This window comes from Panthera uncia, chromosome E1 (genome assembly GCF_023721935.1).
Source record: "Panthera uncia isolate 11264 chromosome E1, Puncia_PCG_1.0, whole genome shotgun sequence".
In the NCBI taxonomy this organism is placed as follows: Eukaryota; Metazoa; Chordata; class Mammalia; order Carnivora; family Felidae; genus Panthera; species Panthera uncia.
This window is the reverse complement of record NC_064814.1, coordinates 41173187-41192816: the sequence shown is the minus strand read 5'-3', so window position 1 is coordinate 41192816 and position 19630 is coordinate 41173187. Positions and strand designations below refer to the sequence as shown.

General features: G+C 38.1%; 1 protein-coding gene across 1 annotated transcript in view; it reads right to left on the bottom strand.

Annotated features, from left to right (window-relative positions):
- The window catches only part of NLK (nemo like kinase), a 163368-nt gene that overhangs the window by 5927 nt on the left and 137811 nt on the right, over positions 1–19630 (bottom strand). The window contains exons 6-8 of the mRNA XM_049637883.1: positions 18071–18280; positions 14695–14796; positions 6141–6227 (exon numbers count right to left, since the gene is read on the bottom strand). Coding sequence (XP_049493840.1) covers positions 6141–6227; positions 14695–14796; positions 18071–18280 — 399 coding nt within the window. The remainder of the gene's footprint in view (positions 1–6140; positions 6228–14694; positions 14797–18070; positions 18281–19630) is intronic.

Genomic DNA, 19630 nt, shown 5'->3' with positions numbered 1-19630 from the left:
GTAGTTTCAGGTTTATACAAACCATAAATTTGTTTCTCTATTAAAAAAAAAAAATCACTCCTCCTTTCAGCTTAGTAGACACGCAAGTACATTTTCAAGTATTTAAGGATGGACTCAGTACAGAGTAGAACAAAAATGGACAGTGTGCCCTGCTTCCAATATAATCAAGCACTTCACACAACACAATTAAAAATGAAGAAAGCCATTTTGCACTCAAATGAACCAAGAATAACTGGATCATTCCTTGCTGGTTCTGGTCCCCCAAATAACAAAACGTTAAGTATTTCCCATAAACCTGGATTTCCTAAAAACACTTTTATCACTGATTTTTTGCTATGCTGATGTTGTTAAAAGGCATGCCGTGACTTTTCAGGATATGAGAATCACAAAAGAAAGCTGTTTACCCACCACGAACAGACAAATGTAAACCTGACAACCTTAGTTTTATTCCTTTCACTACTTGTCTTATGTTGTATTTGGTGATCCAGCCCTTCTGAAGCCTGACTTGCTGGTACATCTTAGCAAGTAAGCTTTTTCTTTTTTCCTAAATGGGTCCACTTATTCCTGGAGGTTCCATTGGGATAAAGGTCTATTGTCAGAACCAAAAGAAACAAGCTTGCTGAGAGTTCACTTTGCCCAGGACTGGGCCTCTTGGAGTCCTCAGTGTCTCTGCCTGGTCTCATGTGCGGACTGAGCTCCCTGGCTTTTGCACACTACAGCTGGTTCTTGGGCAAGTCTATTTCCTTTCCTTTTCTCCTTCCTTCCTTCCTTCCTTCCTTCCTTCCTTCCTTCCTTCCTTCCTAATGTTTATTTATTTTGGGGAGACAGAGTGGGGGAGAAGCAGAGAGAGAGGGAGACACGGAATCCGAAGTGAGCTCCAGGCTCCAGGCCGTCAGCACAGAGCCCGATGTGGGGCTTGAACCCACGAAGCGTGCGATCATGACCTGAGCTGAAGTCAGATGCTCAACTGACTGAGCCACCCAGGCGCCCCTACATCTATTTCTTTTTCTGATTGCTCGTGGCCAATTGTGAACACATTGGTGGCAACAGTGATTGAATCTGGGTTTTAATTTTATCATCTGACCATTAAGTCATTTCTGTCAGGTGGCAGATGTCAGAAATTGGGTCCCTGTCAGCTGCCACCAGCAGCTGGAATCTGGTTTTCCTGTATTTTTTTTTTAGTCTGCGGATTCTGCTATTTCCTACAACTTCAGAATGCAGGGTCAGAAAGATTTTGGTGTCATCCCAACTACTGATAGCGTGCTCTATGTTTGTATGTTCTGTGTGCACCAACATGGCATCCTCTAAAGTGTCTTACCTAAGAGAGTCTTTGAACAAAAAGTAAATCAAATTCCTAGCATGTAATGATCAACTTTTGTTTTTCTAAACAAATTAATGTCTCTTTTAGAACTTCTGAAACACGGCTAAAGAAAGGAGACTCATTATGTAAAGGGTATGAACACTGAAAAGAAAAACTGCCCTACTCAATTGAGAAAGAGATCACAAAATGACTCAGATTTTCAATATGTTCTTTGGAAGGACCTAATGGTACTTAACCATGTCCTGTATATTCTTAATTACATACCATACATATGTTGTTTAACTGACGAACATTTGTAATAGATGTGGATGCTTGTTGCTACCCTAAATTTTGTTGCTTTATCAAAGCTGCCTCTTTTAGTTTTGAAGAGATGATAAGATTTTTCTTTTTTTTTTTATATTAAAACATTTTTTAATGTTTTATTTATTTTTGGAGAGGGAGAGGGAGGGGGGGGGGGGAGAGAGAGAGAGAGAGAGAGAGAGAGAGAGAGAATGAGTGGGGGAGGGGCAGAGAGAGAGAGAGGGAGACACAGAATCTGAAACAGGCTCCAGGCTCTGAGTACAGAGCCCGACGTGGGGCTTGAACTCGTGAACAGGGAGATCATGACCTGAGCCGAAGTCGGATGCTTAACTGACTTTAAGCATCTGACTGATTGAACCACCCAGGCACCCCAGTAAGATTTTCCATTTTACAAACATAAAATATTTCTAAGTGAACATATTGATGTACTTTGTATACTTCTGAGGGGAGTTAATGTATCATGTTAGGAGATCTCTTAAAAAGCAAATGGGGCAAACTCCTATTCCAGCTGGGTTTAAGAAACAATATCAACATATTAAAAACCTATACAAAGAAATGGAAAGATTTCTAAAACATTATTCTTCTTTATGCATTAAGTATGTTAACTCTTTGAAATGTTTTCTTGTAGAGTTGTAACTCAAAGATTAAATAAAGCTTTAACTATGAATTAAAAGAATACTTTTTAAGTTACTAGGTTATATAGTAAGAAGCAAAATATTTCTCTTAAATAACTTAAAAGTTTTAATATTTGGTGTGTAATTGTGGAAGATAAAGAAATTTGTGATATTCCTATTCAAGCTGATTCTGGACAAATCAGTCTGAGTAATAGTTATAATATTTTTAAAACATCTCTGTTTCTTCCTGATTTTACTGCCATGTACAAATAATGCTACCACAATAGTCTACAAGTTTTGGGTTTGTTTTCTCACAAAAAGCCTAATCATTTTGAATTTGATTTTTTTCTACTGATAAACTAATATCACTTTGTCTGAGATTACAGAATAGCAAAATTATGTATTCAACTACATTAGATGAATGATAACAGGTAAAATGTTTATCTCCCTCTCTGTGCCCCTTCCCCGCTCATGCTCTGTCTCTCTCTGTCTCCCAAAAATGAATAAACGTTAAAAAAATTTTTTTTAAATAATAAAAAATAAAAAAAAGAAATTGGTTTTTAGAATGCTACAAATCATAAGGACTTAATGTGTCATTAAATTTTAATCTGACTCTTAGTTAACATTAAGACCTTAGTAATAATTAATTTGAGTTAATAACCAGTCCTTGGATACCTAGACAACATAATTTTAATATACAAAGGCTCTTCATTAATACACTATAGAGGAACAAGCAATGGATAGTTAAAAAAGATGTGCAAATACCTTTAGGTTGAAGTACATAGGTATTTTTTTAAAGCGTATAAAAGAATATTTGATAGGAGATGTTTGCAAGATAATAGATGTGTGTTTGTCGAGAGAAAAAAGTGACTAATTTTGTCTAAATTCCTAACAATTATTGCTGTGCTTTAAAAATACTGTTTGTAGGGCCGCCTGGGCAGCACAGTCGGTTGAGCGTCTGACTTCAGCTCAGGCCATGGTCTCACAATTCGTGGTTTTGAGCCCCATATTGGGCTCTGTGCTGACAGTTCAGAGCCTGGAACCTGCTTTGGATGCTGTTTCTCCCTCTCCCTGCCCATCCCCTACTCACTTTCTGTGTCTCTCTCTCAAAAATAAACAAACACTAAAAAGTTAAAAAGAATATTGTTTATAACTATTTATTGCATTTAGATAAATTAAGGTCTCTGGAGGTTTGTTTAATGCCTTCACTATTTGAGTTAATAGTTAATCACATCTTTATAAACTGATTATTACACCCCATCCTTTCTAATTCTGTTGATACTATAATAATAAAAGAACCAGAGGCCTTTAACCTTATTCACTAGTGGTTTCTGCTTTCTCCTTATATTTGCATAAAGGCTTGTACTACAAGCTGAAGAATTAAGTTTTCCATGAGAAACATCACAAGAACCTCAGTAAAGGACTGTTACCAGGTACTCCTGACTACTGAATTCAGGATATAAACTCATGGACGTAGCTGATATCACCACAGATAGCCACCGCCTAGACTAAACCATGTAACTGAGCCAGGATTTCCAGGAATGTTTCAGTCCAGGAGCAGACGTGTGGCAAAAGACAGCTTAACTGAAGATCAACAAAGTAATTAATTAATTATCTCAGACTAACTGGACTAAATAAACTGATTTAATTATGGTTAATGTTCTATTTTTAATGGATATTTTTTAAAAACCTAATTTCTTCTTTTTTTTTTTTTTTTAAGGAGTGCGACTGGGGTAGGGTCAGAGAGAGAGGGAGACACAGAATCTGAAGCAGGCTCCAGGTTCCGAGCTGTCAACACAGAGTCCGGTGCAGGGCTTGAACCCATGAACCACAGGATCGTGACCTGAGCTGAAGTCAGATGCTCAAACGACTGAGCCACCCAGGCGCCCCTAAAGCATCATTTCTTCTTATTGTATTGCTAACCCTCAACTTAACAGGCTAAAATCAGAACAAAACACTCTTTAAAAATGGTATCTATTTCCAACTGAACCCTCAGAACTGGAAACAGAAGAATCCTTAATATCTGTCATAAACTAATAAAGCATCAGGCCAATTTAAAAATAATTCTGTAAAAACGTAACAACATATATTGGTTGGCCTTGTTCTATCAGGCAATGATAAAAGTGGGTAAATATTATGCAGAGTGACTTAATGGAATTCTTTTTTTTAAAGTTTATTTATTTTGAGAGGGAGGGAGGGAGGGAGGGAGGGAGAGGGAGGGAGGGAGGGAGGGAGGCAGAGAGAGAGAGAGAGAGAGAGAGAGAGAGAGAGAGAGAGAGAGAGAATCACTGTGCTCTCAGTGCAGAGACTGATGCAGGGCTTGATCTCTCAAACTGAGATCATGACCTGAGCCAAGATCAAGAGTTGGACACTTAACTGACTGAACCATGCTGGTGCCCCTGGAATTCTTTCTTTTTAAATGACCATGTACTTATTTACACAGGTCCATGAAGAATCTATCCTCTTTTTAACCCGATAAATCTTACCTCCTTCTTATAGATAAATCTAATGTGTAACTTATGAGCACACTAAAAGTTTTATTTTAATTAGGTGTGACAACCCGACTCTTAAGGAAAAAGGACTACATTTCACATGTAGAACTATCTAAAAGGCCTCCCAGGAAAACATGCTGGGTATCCACTTGACGGCTTGGAAAATTCTAGCCTTAGGGTTGTAAAGATTATGAGCTCCTGGCAGGTCAGGATCATTAATAAACATGGGATCTCTGAGAAAGAGGACACCTTACAGCTATAAGTACTGTAAGTAAAACCTGGTACTGGTGAATTACATGGTTCTTGGTTCCTGTTCTAAATAGAATAAAGAGAGTAACTTATTTCTGACATATGAAAGTAAAATTTAAGCTCAGGGCGTTTATAAAACACCTCAGAGGCAGACAGAAATGACCTCTGAAGCCTGAAGTTCATGTGGTTCTAGTTTTGTTAACCACAAAAGATACATAAAAAAATACGTAAAAGGTCTTTATGGATTAATCAACATCACCTGTTGCATACATAGTTTAGCTATGTAGATAAACTTGCCAAATAAAACAAAAAAATCAAACTAATGACACTAAATCACTACCTCACTGAGCAAGTTATGTGGTTCAAAGTGTCCTACATGGTGGGAACTTGTCCACAAGGAGGGAGTGTGGGAACGAGAAGCATCACTTTGTTTTTCTTCCCTTATCACGAAGCACCTCACATGCCAAAGTTAACAAACAAATGGAAACCAAAAAATAAACACCAGATGAACAAAAAATTCACTCTTTATGCTGAGAAGTAGCTGTCTTCTTATTATGAACAGGCCAATGTAAACTTAATAAATGGCAGTTTCGTGTTTTCTTCCCTCTTTTAAATACTGTATTCGGTGTCACTGTATTCAGTGACTTTCTTGTACTCTTGGCAAGTAAGATGTTCTTTTCTAAATGCTTTCATTTTTGAGTATTCTTTGGCAATAGTTTTTGGCACAGACATGAATAATAAATATTCTTTGGATAAATAAATAAATGAAGACCTGAACTTTGTCTCCGAAGAGTCGAGTCTGGAAATGGCATTTGATAAAGCCACCATCTCAACAACCAAAAGAGTAAGCAGTTCCTTCTGGGCAGAGTTTTTCAAATCAAGTTAAAATTCTTCTCTCCTGATTTACCTTGATGTCAAACTCCTTTTTCAAATACGGAGAAAATTAGGATGGTAACAGGTCCCTGTCTCTCTTCACCCAGATGTTTATGTATTAATAATCCAACTTCTCTGTGATGAGTGAGCGTGATGATACACATGAGACCGGGGATTGAAGTTTCTCTTTGAAAAGTCATTCTTTACATTGCTCATCCATTTACAGTCAGGATGTTTTTCTTAGAACATTTTTAATTCATTAAAAAATATATAAATATAAACACTACTTACTGGATCAAAGACCAACATCCTGCAAAGGAGATGAACAGCTTCATGTGTAGCCTGGCTAGACAGGGTATAAAGTACAGGAAGAGATGGCTGTAAAAAAAAAATCAAGAGTTGAAATATGTGAGTCTCTGTATGCGTAGATATGGAATACAGCCAACTTATTAAGAGGTCAGTACCAAGCTCAAGAGATGTGTGCACACAAGTCTACATTCAAAGGGAACGGGTATTCCCCTCACTAAGCAGTCTTCAGAACCAACAACTGTCACTGACTTCCAGTAGCATATTTTACATTGCATGATTACCCATTGTAGGTCAGAACACAAAGGAGCCTACGAAAACTGAAAGCTAACTCTGTGCATATGGTGCTCCTGCCAGCCTTACTGTAAATACTCTGCAAAGTAGGGAAGACTAAACATGCCTAGAAGTGGGAGACAACAAATAGGTAAAACCTTAGACACATGCAAAGTTAAGCATGTAAACTGTGCAAAGGAAGCATGTAAACCAGGTCTTACATGTCTGCCTACTTCCAACAAAGCCACGTAGGAAAATCCAATAAGAACAGCAGCAAGACATCTTAGAATCATCAGGAGATAATTATTCACCTCACAGAAGTTTTCTGCAGGATCAAGGACTAACAGAGAGAAGATAAGATGAGGGTTCTAATTTACTAACTAATTAGATAAATCAACATGTCTGAATCCCAGGATCCTTAAGCGCAGAATGAGGTTCGACAAATGATGTGAAGCTGACTTTAGCTCTAAAGTTGTATGAAACCCGATAGGATTACAACAGATAAAAAGCATTATGTGAGTAGAACCCATTTATCACCGGCACTCAAATATTTGTAGATCAACTTATTATTCTTTGTTGCATTTACATGTTTGCAGATAGAGAAGTATTTCTCGTTAAAAACATGTAAGTCTGTGGTAGCCCTGAAATCAGTTGTATTAGTCAAGATAAGGGGTGGAGTGTGGAGAGTGTGTTTAATTTACAACTTAATTTACATATTTTCCCTAGGAATTTTTTCATTGTGTAAAAGTAAATAATTTGATAATTTTTGAAAGATTCTGATTCCTTGACTGCAAATAGCTGGTATTTTTCAGTGGCTTATGCAGGTTGGCAGCCGAATTCCAGCCAATTCTCACTTACCAAAATATCTCACCATAAGAAATTCTCTCCTTGCCACTTTTTTTTTTTTTTAATTTTTAAGATTTTGTTTTTAAGTAATCTCTACACGCAGAGTGGGGCTCAAACCTACAACCCCGAGATCAAGAGCTGCATGCCCCACTGCCGGAGACAGCCAGGCAGCCCTCCTAGAGAATCCAGCCCTCATCCTATTTTTGAGCTGGAGGTATGTTCCAGCTTAGGGAATGAAATACGGGAATGAGTAGTAGAACAGGTGGGTTCTAATTCTGCCTTCACTAGGAGTCAGGTAAGTCACTAGGACCTTGGCTTTCTCATCTATTAAACTGGACCAGCACAGACCAGCCTACCAACCCAAAGCATTGCTAACCATCTACCATCCACCAAATGCCAGGCCCTGGGCTAAGTGCTGGGGCAACAGAGATAAGCATCAGGTCTCAGACGGGCAAGAAAAACATATGAACAAACAGTTCCACAGGCCACTGAACGGAGAACAAATTACAAGGCAAATTTTGTTAAGACTTGAGAACAACTGGATACAAGATGAGGAGCTTGTGAAAATCAAATGAGTGGATGTGAAGGCGACCTGGAAATTTACACCTGCCCCCATCTAGTTTTTCTTTACAGAATTACACCCAACAAAAACACTAAAAATAAAGCTAAATTTCACTTCAGCCTGGAACAGTCATATTAATATGTCTCCTCCTTTTCTGTGTTCAAATGCATGTTAAGAAGGGGTACAGAGATAAAGAAGTCAGTTCAGTTATGCCAACACCTCTCCACAAAGACAACCACTGATAATTTAGTTCCTAGCACTGGCTCCGCAGGAAAGACGCAATACTAGACATACTGAATGTCTAACTCCATTTTCTTCCCCTCTAATTCACCGGCCATTGTGGTTGAAACCAGCTGGGCCAAGGGTAACAGAACTAGACAAGAAGTTTATATTTCTCCTCAAGTGCAACAGAACCTATCTGAATAAAAGAAAAAACAGAATGCTTAGAACTATGCCCTAAATATTTCATTTGGGAAAAAGGTTTTGCTAATTCCCCCAACATTCACACACATTACTCTTTCCCCTTTAAAACATATCAGTCCATTTTCTGTTTGTTCTGCAAGTTTATAAGCCACTTAGCAATGCAGGAGTGAGTGGGTGCCAGTGCTGAATCGCGGGGACAAGAAGGGTTGTAAAGAGTGCTCTATTAATGACTATGATTAATTGTCAGTGAAATGAAGCAAGAATGAGCTTCTGGACCTGGGTAAGGGGCCCTAAATGATGTATGTCGCAGTCATCATAAGCCAAGTGTAGAGTGCTGATCCCCACAATAGAGTTGGCTAGGCTGGCTCAGCTGTGACCATCAGTCAGCAACGTTAATTAAGTGTGTACAACGGGCAGTGCACTATACAGTAAGCACTCTGGGCTTATAGAAAAGAAATCCCGACTTGAAAAAGAAGTTTGAATTGAATGAACTTCTAACATGATCTATTAAATGTAAGATATGGGTACCTGTCAGCAGACAGGCCTATTTTCACTTTTGTGAAAATATTACATGTATTACTGACACAATTAGTTGGGAACAATCTGAGGAAAAAGGAAATTCTAAACCTTGTAAGAGATGAACAGAAGGACTAAAGACTGATAACAGACTTTTCAATCCTACCAGTAGGTCAGTGCCTTAAGTATCAACTTTAAAAAATACTTGGGCCATGGCAGCTAAGACTGCATTCATCCAAGATTTTGAGTTGGAGAGGAGAAAACAATAACTAAAAAATACTGAACAGTGTTTTCGTCTGCCCAGCAGACAAAACAGCATTCCTTGACCTTTGGGGAACCACTCCCTTTTCACTCGTGAATCAGATGGCTGAGCTTGACTTCAATCTCTCAACTCGAAGGATGGGCACCTGACCCAGGTCTGGTCATTCAAATGATATATTCGCCTGAACACCACGACAGGCTCTGGGATAGATACATGTTCTAAAATAGGGATGGGACAGGCAACAGACTGGCTAATCCAACCATACCTCCCCAGTCCTCTTCTCCTTTACCTACCTTTATTAGAGGAGATAGAAAATACACTTTTTTTTTTTTTTTTTAGCTTGTCTGGCATCTGGGAAGTTACGTATTACATAGTTCAGACAATGACATGTAAGCAGAAATTCACTAGGCAGGCTTCTGGGAAAATTTCCTTTCCTGATAAAGGGGACACATACTACTAGTGTTCCCTCTTTCCTCCATTTTCTTGTTTTCAATGTGAATAGGATTTCTGGACAAGCTACAGCCATTTTGTGACCAAGATAAGCAAGAGGGTGTGAAATTGATGTTCTAAAGATGGAAGAGCAGCAAGAAAGAAAAAAACTAGGTCCTTGATGACATAAGCGAGCTGCCAGACCAGCTCCAGACTGCTTACCTTTGGACCTCTTGATATGAGGAAAAAAATGAACCCCTATTTCTTGAAACCACTGTAAGCAAGATTTTCTATTGCTTATAATCAAACATATTCATAAGTGAATCAGTGACCTTCCAAATATTTTTTTCTGGATCTAACCGGGAAAGCTCTTTCCTCAAGGATTGATATGTTAGTAGAATATACACCTGGACTGCTGGTTCCATTTTTATAAACACACAGGGGAAAACAAAACAGAGAAGGGTCAGATTCCTGGCTTGGAACATCACTTGACTACTTGAATCAGCAAGGCCTGAAGTCAGTTGTAGCTCAACAACTTCATATAAAAAGTTGCAGGAGTCAGTAAGTTTCCTTTTCCCCTTAAGCCAGTTGTAACTGAGTTTCACTGAAAAGAGTGATTGATACGCTGTATGGAGATAGGTATATTAATCAACCACACAAGTAAATTAATTTGAGACAGTAATCTGTGACTCTAAGAAAACAGCCGATTTGATTCTCCTTTTGTATAGGAATGGTTATATTTTTTAAAAAGTCCCAACAAACAACAGTAAATATTGCTGTTTGTACAAATATGTGTAAATAAAAGCATAGAAAAATATGTCTGGGAAGATGTCCTCAAATTAATCCAGGGGTAACTGGGATAGTGTAGGGGTAGCTAGGGATGACGAATTCTCCGTAAAATTTGTATTTTACATGTACTCATACATCATTTGCATAAACAAATAAAATTTAAAAAGTCTGCTGTGAAGGTACATGTGCCAGGCAGTGTATACTGGCTAAGAACAGGTTTTAGAATTAGAGAAACCTACTTTTGACACCTGGCTTATGACCTTAAGCACATTGTTCGACCTCTGTAACCCTCCGTCTCCTATTTATAAAAAGGGACGATGAATATGGTACATTACAGTGCCGTGAGGATTTAATGAACTAATGTACAAGAAGTGGTTCAGGCAATGACGTGTGTGTGCATGTGTGTGTGTGTGTGTGTGTGTGTGTGTGTATAAAATTATATGTAAGTATTGTTAGCAATGATTATTGTTAGCAATGATTATTGTTAGTAAAGAATGGTTAGCTCCATCTAACTTTGAGTAGCTCCTTAAATGGGAATTACCTGAAAAAAAGCTAGGTTTTTCTTTTTGTAATTCAAACTCAAAAACTTGTATCAAAATGTTAGCATCCCACCCGAGTTTAAATGTGGTTCATCTAACTTCTACATCAAGTGATCAGAATAAGTACAGTGAGGGATAGCTTTTGCCCTGTGAAGACCTCCAAGAGCCTAAGCAGCTTCACTGAGAATTATGAGTCCTGTCTAAAAGTTAGAGGTTTTTACTGTGTGCATGCACTTTCATCAGAATGAGAATATAGCTCATTCTGCCTCGATCATACATACACTCAAAAAAGAAATTCTTGGGGCGCCTGGGTGGCTTGGTAGTTTAAGCGTCCGACTTCGGCTCAGGTCATGATCTCACGGTCCGTGAGTTCAAGCCCCGCGTCGGGCTCTGTGCTGACAGCTCAGAGCCTGGAGCCTGTTTCAGATTCTGTGTCTCCCTCTCTCTCTGCCCCTCCCCTGTTCATGCTCTGTCTCTCTCTGTCTCAAAAATAAAAAAACGTTTAAAAAAAAAAAAAAAAAAGAAATTCTTCTGAAATTATCTATAGGTTTTTGTAAAAAAAAACTGTTATCATGGTAATACATAAAAAGCGCTGAACCTTATCTAATCCCTTTTCTGCATCAATTGAGATAATCATGATTTTTCTCACTTAAAATGTCAAAAAATATATTAATAGATTTTCTGTAGGTGAACCATCTTTGCACTCCTGGGACAAACTCCACTTGATCATAATATGTTACTTAAAAAAAAAAAACAAAAAAAAAACAAAAAAAAACAAAAACAAAAAAAAATAAAAAAAAAAAAAAAACAAACTTAAGAAAAAAATCACAAGCTATACCTACCATTTTATGGTGAGAATTTTAATTGTTAATATTTATTAAGTGTTCAGAATACCAGACACTATTCTATGCTCTCCTTGCATGTACTATCTCTTTATCATTATAATAATTTAATGAGGTAGGAATCATTTTTATTCTGATTTTATAGATGAATGAATTGAGGCACACAGAAGTTAAGTAATCTGCCTAAGGTCACAAAGTTGAGTTACCGGTAGAGGCAGGATTCACAATTCATTCTGTCTGAAAACTGTAGCATACGACTCCTGGGACACCATCATCATGTTGTGCCCTGTGGTGAGCCTGAGACTGACACCACAGCCTGCACTCTTAATCACTAAAGACCAAAGAAATACAACAGAGTATGTATCTGGTGTGGAACGCTGAGCTAAGAACTACGTCCTTTGCAGAACAGTCTTGATGTACAGAACCACACAAGCTATAGTGTATATACTGGGTTTGGAACCCAATTAATTTTTTAAAGTTAAGACAAAAATCCAAATGGCTCCATACCAATATACTTGTGTGTGGGTGTGTATGTGTCTTCCAATCTCAGGTCTAAGTGGCTGTAATGTGAATGGAGATACCTTTAAGCAGTTGCTAACAGGCCAAGAGGCATGAAGGATACGCATCATGGGCATAAGGGAAGGGGTAGAGAGTGGGAAGGGAAAAGGCAGAGTCTGACTGATGGCTTAAGTGAAGAGCTTCAAGGGTTTGCTAACTTCTCTTGAGAGTAATGGTGGTATAAAGATCTACTAGCAAATGTGGATAAAAACCTGAATTTCCATACTGGGGGAAAAAATGGAATGAAGTAGTATGCTAAGTTTATTTACATTCAATTATATATGATATACAAATCTACCTGGATTAGTGTTCAATGCCCATGAACACCTGATTCAGGAGACCATTTCTGGCACTGGTTATAATAGTATCTAAAGATAAAACTTTAAAGTTTTGTATAAAGTGTATCTAGCCTCTAGGTAAAAATGGTCTCCTAGTTTGTTTCCACCCCACTAGTCTCTTCAAAACCAAAATATTCTAACAGCAAGACTAGCCAGGGCTACCCCTAACTTTTACTGTGGAGTTCTCTTAAGAGCATCACTAATCTTAATGATAAACAAAATAATAAACTCTAGGAGGCATTACTGTTAAGAGGCCAATTCATGCAAAAATGTATAGGAAAAAAATTCTGCTTAACATCTTAACCTATTTAACTGGTTAAATAAATATAGAACTTTAAATTTTTCTTTCTCCCCTCCTTCATTTTAGACAATAATATATTTATTATTTTTGTATTTAATTGAAATTTCTAGGTTTTTACAACTAACAGATTTTTATTTTTATTTTTTAAAGTTTATTTATTTTGAGGTGGGGGTGGAGGGGAGGCAGAGAGAGCGAATCCCAAATAGGCGTCGTGGCATCAGCAGAGTGGCTTGATCTCACGAACTGTGAGATCACGACCTGAGCTGAAACCAAGGATCAGATGCTTAACTGACTGAGCTACCCAGGCGCCCTGTATAACTAACAGATTTTTAAAATTTCTAGTAGGAAAAGGACTCACTTGCCAGGAATGCTCAAAGGACAGCAGTTGCTTTTGGTGCAGTATGTTACATTTTCCAGCTGTTCTAGAAGGCAGGCAGGAAACTCCTTAGGAAGCCTTGCTCTCTCAGCTGCTGTTTAGCAGCTCTGACAAAGGATTAATTAGCTGGCAACCACTAGCAATAGTTAAAATTCCTCTAGAGTTGGAAGAGTGGCACCAGGGTATGTGATCTTAATCACATTTCATTATTGGCTACTTTTAGTCAGGAAAGACCTAAAGAGGTCAGTAAAAGAGGAAAATTATTTTGCTAGTTCCAAGGGCATATTCACCATGAGGTATTGATAAATTTCTTTAATATTCCTGATGACGGCCAATAAATAGAACATAATAGATCTTTTGGGTTCCTTATATTAATACAGAACCTTTCTCTAGGTTAAGACTTACTGTGTGCTTTTCTAAGAGAATTAGGACCCGAAATTATTTCATAGTTTATAAACTAAATGCAATAGAGGGATGTAACCGGCAGGGGGCTATTTAAAATCCCAGCATCTACATCTCTATTTTTCTAGTTTGGGCTGGTTTTAGAAGAGAACACACTTTACCCATTGCCCTTTATGCCTGTGAGAATGGAAGCTGTGGATTCACACTGGAATTACAGAGAGAAACTGCCAGGGGAAGGCAAGGCCTTGCTTAAATGTCTGTTTGGTAATCTGAGAGGAGCGTCGAAGTCAGTCTGCCATTTGGTCATTCAGATCAATCAGTCCTGATGATCCATCAGATCATCTAAATGCCCAATTTAAAAGAAACCAAGGCAGAGCCCAGGAAAATTAGTTGCTGAATCTTCTTGTTCAAGCCTCCTCTTTTCTGTTTAGTTTGCTGCTCCCGAGAAAAGTATTTTCCTTGCTCACTCTTCACATCATTAAGCTGTTCTGTCCAAAGTGGATTAGGAAAAGTGCTTCTAAAAAATGCTGCTAAACCAACAGGTGGAGATAAAAGCCGTCTTGTCTTCCTCAACAGTGACTTGTCTGGTTATAAGTAATATTGATCAGTACAAATCTGGCGATCTCTCTCCATACTTCTTTTCTAAAAACATTTACATCTGATTCTGTGTTAGTGGAAAGAGTACAGTAGAAATAGCTTCATCCTCGTAGTTGGAGTAAGAGGTACCGAGTATTTTGGCTCAGTATTTAGAAAAGACATCTTGATGTACATGTACCAGGTATGGCACTGGAGTGAAAGCTCCACCCCAGTAATTTTCCCAGACACATCAAAAACCAGGAGACAAAAAGCTAGGGGTCATTTAGGTGCTACACAGTATTTATTTTCTCCTAAAGCATTAGGGATTATGGTATTTTATTTAGTTTGACAAATATTTAACATTTTCTTATTTATGACCATGACATAAAAAATAAATAAAACCCGTAAGTAATGTTCTTGTTTAAACAGTCTTAACTCATTATTCTGTCAGAAGAGAAATCCTGCCCAGATGGTTACCAAATACAGATCCCCACCCTATCATGTTACCTGTTTATGAGGACCCCTGAGTATGTGTGCCTTAGCGCCTTCACAAGCTGTCCTCATTGCTTCCAGTGATGGTGTGCCCAAAAGATCCGTGATCAAATCCAACTACAAGGAAATATGAAATACAGATGGATATAGTAAGATCTCATGGAAACAACTTTCCATTACTCTTCAATCACTCAAGGCCAAGGACCTAATTTGGAGGGAAAAAAACACAACACCACCTTAAGGCAAATTCCAAATTAACTGATAGGAGCCCCTATGTTCACTTTCTGGACTACTTTTAAAAGGCCAGAAAAATATTTTTATTAGGAATCCAGATGACAGAAATGAACTATGTTTCGGCAAGCATGGCATTCTAAGGCTGTAGTAGTTTAGGAGTCTGCATCTACCTACCCTGGGTCTTGATATCATGGTATCTATGATCCTTGCAGAGGTGAACTGCTCTTTTGCTCCTGGCTAATGACTGTCCTTTTCAAACAGTTAAAGAATGGATTCTGATGCTTCCAAAGGATTCAGGCTCATCAAGGAGCTAATCCATAAATCAGGCAGCTATGATTTAGGAACTACTCAGGACATTCACATCTGAAATGAAAGCTAAGCTATTGATGTGTGGGCCAGAACACCTCATTGACATTCTAGGTATGCTAGAAATCTCTTACACTGGCAGAAAACTGCGGTTCTTAGAAAAGTATAATACTGAATAAGACCACATTTAGTTAGCAAAGCACAATAAAAAATGGTCTTCTCACAAGTCTTGGTAGGTCGGACACCACCTCCACAATTTTCTGTAGTGCTAAAACTCTTCCAACTTCATAACCTAATTAGCAATAATATGTCATTCGGATTCTTCCAGGACGGAAAATTCCTACCTACAGAATACTTCATTTTCTGGTACTGGGATTGCCAGATATAAAGCACCATTTTATTTCCTTTTTTTTTTTTTTTAATGTTTATTTGTTTTTGAGAGAGAGAGAGCCCAAGCAAAGGAGGGGCAGAGAGAGGGAGGGGGACAGAGGATCCAAAGTGGGCTCTGTGCTGACAGCAGTGAGCCCGATGCAGGACTAGAACTCATGAACTGGAAGATCACGACCTGAGCCAAAGCTGGATGCTTAACTAACCGGCCACCTAGGTGCCCCTAAAGCACCATTTTTCTGCACTTATCAAAACTATGAGGTCTATATAAGGATCACTGTCCTCCAGGATAATGGGGATGATCAAGCAGCTTGTTTTCCGTAAAAGATCTCTACACAAAGCCTTTTGGGAAAAGTGTGTTGGTGATACTTATGGACCTCTAACTACTAACCTAAAGGCAGAAGAAAATAACTGGCTCATGAAAACAAATGGAAACATTCAGAAAGTTGTCTACAATGGGTTAGATCCATGGATGAGAAATATTTTTATGTACTGTAGCACCTAGGGTTTTCATTTCTCAAAGATACAGAGAAAATGCTACAGAAAACGACTACTTCCATTTAGAAGTTAGCCTCTTTTCCTATTTTAGATCTTGACTTCTCATACTAAAATACACTGATGATAGATAGTGTTATCTGTTACTGGCTACATCATACTGGCAAATTCAAGATGCATGCATTTCTCTAGAAAATAAGGTATCTGAATCCCAGGCCAGTTGCTGCATACTTTGTTTTACACACACACAACACACAACACACAACACACACACACACACAGTCTTTTCAGTAGCAACCCAAGATCCTGGTTCGATATACAGGATTTGAACACCTTAACTTTTATTTAAGCTTTTCTGTATGGCAGCTGCTTATGTGCAGACATGATGGTCTTACAGGTAAGTCCATTAAAATCTACTCTCTAAAAAAATCGAATAGTGAAGTGGGTACTGTCAATAGTACCCAACATTAAAATTATATATGACAATTTTTTATCACTAGGATCAATTTTTAAGATGGAAATTTGATAAAAATAGACTTGGAATGTTTAGCAGAAAAATAACTAAATGCTGATCATAGCATATACAGTTTCTAATGTATCAGTTAATTCTTTGTAGAAACAATTCCATTTTGGGTCAGGTGCATGAATTATTTACAAAGATACTCAGTAGTCAGGGTGATCTCTTACAATGTGATCAATCAAATCTCAATACTCCCTTGCTCAAAACCTTCATACCGCTTTCCATTACAATTTGGACAGAATAAAGTCCAAAGTCCTTATCAGGTCATCACAGTCAGGCGCTCTTTCTCCCTCCGACCTTGTCTCCTACAAGCTCCTCCTTGATTGTGCCATCCCCCCAACATGCCACACTTGTTCCTGCCTCAGAGGCGTAATTATGTGGGTTGTCCCTTTGCCTGGAACGCTCCCAATATCTTGCTCCTGCATTTCACTTGAGTACTCCTCAAATGTCATCCCTTCAGAGAGAGAATCCTTTAGCACTGCTCTGCTCCACTGTCATCCCCTGGTTCAATTTTTCTTCCCAACATTTATCATTATTTAGGTTTATGTTTATTTGTAGACTTTATTTTCTGTCTCATGTGCAAATTTCACGAAGGCAGGAACCAACCTTGTCTTATTTACTGCTGCATACCTATCATCCTGGCATAGCACCACTCTCGCAGTTGCTAACATTTGCTGAGAGCTCACTGTGCGCCTGGCCGCGTTTCCAGCTTTATTACTTCATTTGACCTGCACAACAGTCCTCAGAACCTTCTAATTTGCCTAAGAATGACTAGACAGTAAGTGGCAGAGCTAGGACTGGAACCCATCGATTTGATTCTGCAGCCTGAGTCCATCATTGTTACATTATTCTAATGCAAACTTTATGTTTGCATTGTTAGAATTTATGGATAAAAAATACTTAGGAATTATCGCAAGAAAATATGATAATGAATTCGCTCTTAGGGCAGATAAAGTATCACGAATGGGTTCTTAAAACTACCTTTTAATAAGCTTCTAATGTTCTCTGCCATATTTAAATATTGTAGCTCCAAAACAAAGGTTAGAAATGTTTCTAAATGTTCAGATTTAAGGAAATCAACACTTAAAATTTATATTCTAAGCATAAAGAGTAAGTACATTAAGCCACCAAATACATTTTCAAGTTGGACGCATTCAGTTAGAAAGAACAGAGACAATCTAACAACTGAAGATTACACCTGTGCAAATGGTTACATGCATCGGAGCAAGTAATAAAGTCAACACTCCCTCTAATAGGCCGGTAAGTTACAAAATGAATCTCTCTGTAATCTTCAACTTCATAACTTTTCTGAATTTTAAGTGAACCCGAATTTGCTAAAAGCAATGCAGACAGTACAACGAATAAGCCCAGGACATGTGTGCAAGGTGGTTTTTTCCTTTAAATCTGTAATAGAATTGAAAGCTACTAAAGCCTAAAGTAAAATCATACCTGCTGAATGGGACTTTGTGCCTGAAACAGTATTCTTCGTCCTAGTAGTTCTGCAAAGATACATCCGACAGACCAGATGTCAATAGCATTGCTGTAATGACGACTGCCCATCAGGATTTCCGGAGCCCGATAATACTGAGTAACAACTTCCTGAGTCATATGACGGGATTCATCTAATTCCTCCACTCTGGCCAATCCAAAATCACAAATCTAAATAGAAAAGATTATCAAAATATTGTTAAAGAGACACATGTATTTACAAATGGTAAAGTAAAACAAAACAGCCAAAAAGTTAAAATCTTGATAGATCTCCAAACTCAGAAGTTTTCAATGATACAGGTAGGGTATATTTGTGTCAGTGCATAATTTGATCTTATCGGTATAAGAGGGGGGAAAAAAGGCTCAAACTTCCTTATTTCTATATAAAATGATGATCTTAAAAATATTCTTCTCACTTTTAATGTCTTTTCAATTGACAACTAAACCAAAAAGACAGCTCAACGCACATTTCTAGGTTTAATGTAGAAACCAAACTATGTATTTTCAAGGCTTCTTGAGGAAGTATTATAAGAAAAAAAAAAAAAAAGAGCCAATCTTGAAGACTTCCTGAACTATGTTCACTCTCATTACAGAATACATGTAGTAAAATTTCTTTAAATCAAACTGAGTCCTAAACTTCACATGTATCTATTTTTAAAATACTAATTCACACTCAAATGTGTGAATATGTCAAAATGTGGCACACTGTAGGATACCAGTGCCACTAGGTTCATTCTTTTCTTCGTGCCGTAAATATTTAACTTAATGCCTCTCAAGTTTTGGACAGCACGCTGGAACCTGGCGACACAACAGTAGATGAGGAAGATTGGTTAATTTACATGCAGACCGAAAAACAAATCTTTTCCTGTTACTTCTGTTTACTGAGAGGCTGCAGTTGCAAGATGAGCTGTTAGTGGACAACAGCAGTGCCACCAATGGCAACTTCTGCTTATTTTCAGGAATTAAGACTTTCTTGAAACTAGGCAAACAAAACAGAAAGGGGGAGCACTGAGGCTAAGACAAGAAGTAATGGTCTTCCAAACTTTAGCACTCTCACTGATTAACTTCATTGAGTCAGTGTTAGAAGCGACAAAATAACACTGTTCTAAATTGAAGTCCCAGCCTACGATTTTATTTGAAAAAAGGGTCTGACAGCTAAAAAAAAAAAAAGTTGGAAAACCATAGCAAAAAGGAAACAAAACAAAACAAAACAACAACCAAACTATAAGTTGCTTATCGGGGCACCTGGGTGGCTCAGTCGGTTAAGCGTCCGACATCAGCTCAGGTCATGATATCACAGTCCGTGAGTTCAAGCCCCGTGTTGGGCTCTGTGCTGACAGCTCAGAGCCTGGAGCCTGTTTCAGATTCTGTGTCTCCCTCTCTCTGACCCTCCCCCGTTCATGCTCTGTCTCTCTCTGTCTCAAAAATAAATAAAAACATTAAAAAAAATTAAGTTGCTTATCAAATCCTCCCAAAGACTAGGGTTCAAATAACACATAATATTTAAAATGCCATGGTGTT